The sequence below is a fragment of the Glossina fuscipes genome, unplaced genomic scaffold (assembly GCF_014805625.2).
Source record: "Glossina fuscipes isolate IAEA_lab_2018 unplaced genomic scaffold, Yale_Gfus_2 0, whole genome shotgun sequence".
In the NCBI taxonomy this organism is placed as follows: domain Eukaryota; kingdom Metazoa; phylum Arthropoda; class Insecta; order Diptera; family Glossinidae; genus Glossina; species Glossina fuscipes.
In genome coordinates this window covers 43,236,470-43,244,514 of record NW_023998414.1, presented here as the reverse complement: position 1 = coordinate 43,244,514, position 8,045 = coordinate 43,236,470, and the positions used below count along the sequence as shown (strand labels likewise).

The window sequence follows — 8,045 nt, the reverse complement described above, 5'->3', positions numbered from 1 at the left end:
AGAGAGAGAGAGAGAGAGAGAGAGAGAGAGAGAGAGAGAGAGAGAAAGAAAGAAAGAAAGTATAATAAAAACAAATTGTATTTGTGGAATACAACAAAATAAAAACAAAAAAAAAAACAAAAGAAAAACAAACCAAAGGAACAGACAAAAAAAAATTTTTGTTTAATTCAACAAAAAATGGCATTAATAAAAGTGTGTGTGTGTGTGTGTAGTGTAAAATAACAAGTGAAATATATATATATATATATATATATATATATATATTTAAAAATTGTGGAAAATAGTAAAAAGAATTTTTTATTTATTTATTTATTAATTTTTTTTTTTGGTTTTTTGTAGACTTTTTGAATAAAACCCGATTTTAAATAACTGAAATATCTGTGCCAATAATAAAACTTTTTTCTTTCGATTTATAACAGTAAATCAAACCTCAAGAATTTACTGGAAGAAGAAAAAGAGTAAGAAAATGAGGAAATTATCTAAGTGTAATGCTTTAGATTATCAATATTAGAGAGAGAGAGAGCGAGAGAGAGAGAGAGGGAGAAAGAGAGAGAAAGAGAGAAAGAGAGAGAGCGAGAGAGAGAGAGAGAGAGAGAGAGAGAGAGAGAGAGAGGAGTTTTTTATATATATATATTTTTTTCTAAATATCTTAAAATAAGTGTGCCTGAAGAAAATTTTTCGGATAATTTACATGCTCTCATTTATTTGAAACGTGCAAATCTTTTCCTCGTCATTGAAATTATTCGTTTTGCATAAATTTTGTCTCTCTATTAAAAAATTAAAAGTTCACTTATCATTTATCATTTACTTTCAAAAATTCGTACGCTGTACGGTGTAAGATCTAAAACTTAAAATACGAGCATGCATCATATCACCATTATTATCATCAATGCATTCTTATTTATGTTAGTTGGAAAAAAAATTTGTTTTTTTTAGTCGAAAATATGTTATGCTAAGAGAGATAGAGAGAGAGAGAGAGAGAGAGAAAGAGAGAGACAGACAGACAGAGAGAGAGAGAGAGAGAGAGAGAGAGAGAGAGAGAGAGAGAGAGAGAGAGAGAGCGAAATAAATTTGTACACATGCTACTTTTTTTTCAAAATTTTTATTGTGTATAGGTTGCTGTCCATGCTATTTTATAACTCACAAAAATGTACTAAAAATTTTGGATATTAAATAATTTGCTGAAAAATTTCGAAACACGCTTGTAAGAACTTTACAACGGCAGTCATAAAAATGTTTAAGAACAGACAACCTTTTTGAAGGGGGCTAAGAAAAACGAACGATCGAACGAACCGACGAATGAACGAACGAACGAACGAAAAAAACGAACGAACGAACGAACGAACGAACGAACGAGCGAACGTAAAAATAGAGTTAATTAAGAATTTTTGCTGTATTCTCACATACAGTATACAATTGACACAGAAAACAAATGAGCGAACGAACGAACGAACGAATTAACGAACGAATTAATTAATAAATGAACAATATATATATATATAGTCAAGGCGTAAACCAAAACAAAGCATCTTTCTTGAGTATGGGATTTTACAAGTAGAGAAAAGGAAAACACACAGCAAGAAACTGAGAAAGAGTTTGTACATTAAAATAGTAGACATTTGCTATCTCTTCTCTTTAGGAGGACACTTCATTAAGCAAAAAGTAATAATAATTGGCACAGATTTAAATACTACATCGTTTACTCTTTTCTTTCTAACACGCAAGTTGTGTTTTTGTATTCGTTCACACACTAATAAAAAAAAAATGCGGCTTTTTTCTCATATTCCTGAATGTCTCTTTCTTTTTTCATTTTGTGTTTTTTTATTTTTTTTTGTTTTTGTTTTTTTTTTTTTTACTTTGGGTTAGCAGAAATTTTGTTTTTTCTTTTTGTTTGTTTTTTTTTTTTTTTGGTTTGGTTTGTTGGTTTTTTTGAGAAGCCTTACCCTCGGTCTAGGAATGGCTTTTAATGGTTTTTTAGAGCCCATCTTTTTCATAGCATTATAGTACTTTTTCTGATCTTCTGTCATGAACATTTCTAATGATCCACCTGCTTTTTTCTTTTGTTCATTAAAATTATCAATGATAACACCAATGAACAGATTCAGTGTGAAAAATGATCCAAATATAATGAAGAATACGAAATATAAATACATGTAGATATTCGTCTCACGTATTGGCTGCTTATCCACCTGTTGATTGTTGTTGATTAGTTGGATTTAAGTTGTATACGATGGAGGTGGTTGGTAGTGAGAGATAAAGTGGTGGTTGGTAATAATGATGGTTGGTGGTAACACGTTGCCCAGGGAAGATGTTAAGGAAGTGTAATATTGTTGTGTATGGTTTTGTGAATTTTTGTATTTTTTGTTATACGTGTAGATTATTAATATTAACATTTTTCGATTTAAGAAAAATTGAGTATTGATTGGGATTCCGGTTCACATACAGAAACACAGTTGATTCATGGAAATTATGTGGAAAAATAAAAAAAGATCATTATTTAGTTTAACTCGTTGCTAAATTAGTAGACGATAATATATATGTAAAAATATATATATTATTGTAGTTTGATTTGATATAAAAAAAAAAATGTATTTATATAATTGCTTCTGTTAGTTTGCACTTACAGGCGTATATAACAAAAAATATTCTTATTACCTCTCTTGAGTCTATGGCATCGTTCATGATTTGTATCCAGCCCTTGAAGGTTGCCACTTGGAATAAGCATAAATACGCATTACCTACATGATCGAAATTCATTGCCGAATTCTCCCACGTTAAATTCTCGCTGTCGCATGCATTTTTATTCGGTATTATCTCGTGACTTAATGTCGTACCATTGTCATCTACGCACTATATGTTTCATTTGTTAATTTTTATATATTTGTGTATACAAAAAAACATATGAAGAAAAAAATACGCAATTATTATTAATCATTATTACAATACAAACAAATATATAAATAGTGTAGGTAATCGACTAACTATCTAAGCTATCTTCTTTTACTTATCACTAAGAGTGTAAGCCGAAGCTAAAAGCAGTTTCATAGGTAATTAGCAAATTTTTCTTTATTTATTATATTGAATATGTGTGTATGTACGTATACACCTATTAGACAGTAATGTTGTACTAACGACAACATTACGATGTGCTCTTTTCAATAGATCTACTCGTTTCCGTTTAAATAAATTGAAATTGGGAGAGAGAGAGAGAGAGAGAGAGAGAGGGAGAGGGAGAGGAAGAGAGAGAGAGAGAGAGAGAGAGAGAGAGAGAGAGAGAGAGAGAGACTAGCTGAGTGATTAACAGCCATTAACAGAGACAGAGACAGATATATATATATATATGTATATATTGAAAAAGGGGGAGAGAAAGTGAGGAAAAGTGAAAGTGAGAGTGCAAAAGTGAGAAAGATAGAGGATGATCGAGAGAGAGAGGGTGGGGGAAGTTGGGAATAGAGTTTTAAAAGTGTAGAATTTTGCAAATTCGACAAATTAAACTCAACTAACGTGAAACGTACATATGCAAAAAAATATATATTTACTTATTAAAGTTAGTTGTTTTCAAGGCCAACATACAGCCTGCTTTCACTTTATTAAGTATTAAGTATATAAGTAAGTGAAAGAGACTGCGTTTTTGAAATTCATTCTTCTCACGCAACTATTTACGAAAAATAAATGCAAAGATACGCTTTTCTTTCTTTTTGTTTTAATTAACTTTTGAAAATGATTTTCTTTAATTTTAATTTCAACTTCAATTTAACTTTAAATTGCTAATAATTGACTGCTATTTATTTATTAGGAGCTTCTAAGTAAGCTTTTTTTTTTTCCTTTTTTCTTTTGCTTCTCGAGTAAAAAACTCGATGATGTATTATTTCAATCATCAAGTTTTTTCCTTTTCCTTTCAAATTTTTGTGTAGTTCCTTTTGTGAATTTTTTTTTCTTATAATTTTTTTGTTTGTTTTTTGTTTTTAACGTACCTTAAAATATTTTCCAGCAAAAAGCTGAACACCCATAATGGCAAAAATAAGCCAAAATATCAGACACACCAATAGCACATTGAAGATGGACGGTATAGCTTGAACCAGCGCATTTACGACGACCTTTTGAGGTATTTTTTTTTTTTTTCGATATTTTTGGTTTTGTTTTTTTAATGTTATTGGTTTTGTACAAGATGTAATCACAGGTTTTATGAGAAAGAAGTTGTTACGAAGAGAGAGAGCGAGAGATTTTTGGAAGAGCGTTTTGATGATTTTTTTATTTATTTTTTTTTTTTTTATTGATTTTGAGAAAAGATGATTGGAGTGATTTGCACATGTTTGAAAGGGGAATAAAAAATTTTTAATAGAAAATTATTTGTCGCAATTGTTATTAATTAAAATTAATTAAAGTTTCTCGAAAAATATTATTAATTTATAATGAATATGTTTAAAGTGATAGTTAGTGGCAAACATAGATTTTTTCTTATTATTTTTTCATATTTTTTTTTTTATTTAGTTATTTTTATTTATTTATTTATTTTTTTTTTTTGTAGAAAGTATGTTTAAGCATTAGGTAAGTAATTACAAGTGTAAATTGATTAAATACAATAAACCGAATAATCGAACACAGAAAAAGGAGTGAAAGAAGAAAGCAAGATTAAGAAGGGGAAAGCGATTGATATGAGGTAACTCGATGCTAAACACTATACCAGCAAATATTTACACCGCAATTTATTTATATTTACACTGAGATCGATTTATTTATACAATAAATGACAACATTTTAAATGATTAACAAGTCATGCATACAAAAACAAAAACAACTATAAATAAATATAATCATAACAACAATAAGAGTAAATAAATAAATAAATACGAAAAAAAAGGATGATAATTTCCATATGTGTGGTAAACAACGCATCCATTTAACTGTAAATAGGATTTCTTAATGCCATGACAGGATGACTGTCGAAATTTTTTACTTTTAAATGAAGAGGAGATAAGTAGTTAAGTACGCGTAGGTGGAAAGAAAGCAAATAAAAATGAAAATCAAAAGGTAAAGATTATTTTTGAAATATATTTAAACTTATAAAAATTATAGCGTGTTAAACTAATAGAATTTTTGTTCATATAAAATAATTGTTAATTCTACTTGAAATGCATTCCGAATATATTATATATGTATTTATTTAAATTAATTAAAAAATAGATACATTCCATAAGAAACGGCTAATATAATCAATATATCATGATCTAATGTTGATAAGCGAGTCGTATGCCTGATTGATTGATTTGCTAAAATTTCTTTATTTTGGACTTTGGAATTAATTTTAATGTACGAGTTGGATGAAAGTTGCACAAATATAAAATGTAGAATTTTTTTTTTTTTTTTGTCTAATTCGGTAAAATGAATTGTTGGAAATTTTCAGTTATGGTTTTTGTTTTTTTCGAATAATAAATAAAAAAATTTGGTTCGTTTGTTTAGTTTAGTTTCAAATTTTCTTTTTTTCTTTTTTTTTGCTTTTAAATGTTTGAAAAAAATAATGTCCGAGTGTAAGTGGTAAACATGTTTGCTTGGTTATTTGGTTAATGGTTAATTTTTTTTTTTTTGCATGTTATGAAAAAGAAGAAATAGCGAAAGAAAGAGAGACAGAGAGAGAGAGAGAGAGAGACAGAGAGAGAGAGAGAGTGGAGGTGGAAGTGGTAGTTGTAGTAGTTGAGTAGAGTACGTACCCTCATGCCCTGCATGCGGGACATGGCACGTAGTGGTCTCAGTGCTCTTAACGTTCGCATAGTCTTGAAGGCTTGAATACCACCAGCTCCAGCAAGTGAAGCAACGAAGTTGATAAGCGATACCTAGTTTATCGAATAAGTGGGCGGAAGTTTTTTCTATTTTAAGTATTTATACAAATTTTTGTTTGTTTTCTGTTACAAGTTATCGGTCCTTTTTTTTTTTAGGTCGGCAAAAAAAATTCGAAATTTAAGTGTAGCAATAAAACAAAGAAGTGAAAAAAAATTTTCAAATGAAATTTATGAAAACTTTAGAGAATATCCTGAAAAATCCTTTCAATACCAAATATTCACTTTAGTTATCTACTCATTATATTCAAGTACCCACCACTCAACGTTGAAGCTACGTTTGTAATAATTAACGGATTGTTGCCCGACGTTTTATACATATATATCCCTGTCAGAGTTTTGAATGGACTTATTCCGTTCGTTCGTCTGTTAGTCGATGCGAATACAAATATTAAACATTATTTATACTCTTTTATGTTATTATTCAAAACTTAGCTCTCGCTTAATAATGTGCTTTTTGTGGTTAAAAAAAAAAAAAACAAAATAAAAAATAGAAAATAGAAAAACAAACGGATAAACAACAAAACTTACAACATACAACTTGCGTACACCGTATAGTGGCTGTAAATGAAAATATAAATTTAAAATTGGTCTGTCCATCCTTGAATATTTAAAAAGAATAGTCCATTTTTTGCCTTTTATTCAGCTGCATGGAAAGTAGGCTGACATTGATCATACGGTTGTCAAGAAAATCTTTTCGAATTTTTCTATGTTTGTAATGCTTTGAGTTGACGAGTATTAAAGACTCGTCCTAAGACGAGCAATATTAGTAGTAGTAATAGTAGTAGTAGTAGTAGCAGTAGCAATTGTAGCAGTGGTAGTAATATTAGTAGTGCTAGTAGTAGTATTGGTAGTAGTGCTAGTAGTAGTATCAGTAATAGTAATAATAGTAGTATAACTTTCTTTCTTGATTTATTTTGCTTAAATAATTATAAAACTATTTGAAAAGTTGTGAAAATTTTCCTAATTAAATTAAATACTTAGCACACATTTACTTAAATTTTAACAGAAAATACACATATCTAGTGACCCTATATATCAAAATACACGTAACGTACACGGAAATCGTGGATATATACTTGATGTTCAAGAACCTATGCATATGAGAGTCTGTCTTACTAAACAAGAAGAATTAATTGATTGTGGATGATTATAGGCTCCACAATAGTCAAAGACTTGAGCAAATGACAATACAATGATGAGAACGAACGCGCTATAAAAAAGCGAAATAAAATAAATTTCAAAATTTTTTCACTATGAATACTGAAGCTCACTACGCAAAACTAGTGACGATTGCTTTTCTTATATTATGTTTACAATTATTTACAAATGATGCAAAGTGATCGTTTTTGATTGTTATTATTATTGTTGTTGTTGTTGTGATTTTGTTAACCTTTGCGATATTATATAAGTCTTTGTCTGTTGTGGAACCTTTTAATTAGCTCAAAGTTATATGCAAAGGGGCTTTAACTACTAGGTTGGCTTGTCTTAATTTTGACAAATTTTTGCTTTAACTTTGCTGCAGGACTCAATGGAGAAGTAGTTGTTACAAACATAAAAATATACACTTTTGTATTTTAAACCGTTTCATTCATTTCGAAAATGACATAACGTAGCCTTTTTAAAGGTTATATAATAAAAAGATTCGCATTTTAAAAACCAGATTTCCCCAAGACCAAGCGATATATGTTCTTTAGACTATATTAATTATCCTTTTTTTTATTTTTTGGGCATTTTATATATATATATATATATATATAGATATATAGATATTTTTGGTGTAAATTTTTAAAAAATTTTTTTTATTCTGGGCGTTTATAAGTAAAACACTGCCACCACTGCGCAGGCATATTTGTTAATTGATTTATTTGGTTTTTGTTTTTTTTTGTTTTTTTTTTTTTTTTCTGAATATATGATTTATAATTGTAAAATTAATTTCTGGAAATATTTTCTTGTTTATTATTGTTGTTGCTGAATAAATTGGAGTTTTTTTTACAGTGGATTTGGTTTTACTTAAAACCTTTTTAATTGTGTGAAAAAAATAAAAAATCTTGAAATTCCAATTAATAGAGTTAAATTGTATTGGACAGTGTGTGCTTGGAACCAAATTAAAGAACTGGAGGAAATAGTCATAACGAGAGTGACAGAGAGAGAGTGAGTGAGTGAGAGAGAGAGAGAGAGAGAGAGAGAGAGAGAGAGAGAGAGAGAGAG

General features: G+C 28.9%; 1 protein-coding gene across 27 annotated transcripts in view; it reads right to left on the bottom strand.

Annotated features, from left to right (window-relative positions):
• The window catches only part of LOC119631415 (sodium channel protein para), a 58,863-nt gene that overhangs the window by 11,134 nt on the left and 39,684 nt on the right, over window positions 1–8,045 (bottom strand). For 18 of the 27 annotated variants that reach the window (XM_038023611.1, XM_038023793.1, XM_038023811.1 and 15 more), the window contains 4 exons: window positions 5,709–5,831; window positions 3,975–4,097; window positions 2,656–2,850; window positions 1,944–2,189 (listed from right to left, as the gene is read on the bottom strand). In XM_038023611.1, the coding sequence (XP_037879539.1) occupies window positions 1,944–2,189; window positions 2,656–2,850; window positions 3,975–4,097; window positions 5,709–5,831 (687 nt within the window). The remainder of the gene's footprint in view (window positions 1–1,943; window positions 2,190–2,655; window positions 2,851–3,974; window positions 4,098–5,708; window positions 5,832–8,045) is intronic. The other 9 variants (XM_038023620.1, XM_038023750.1, XM_038023636.1 and 6 more) reach the window with 1 other exon arrangement.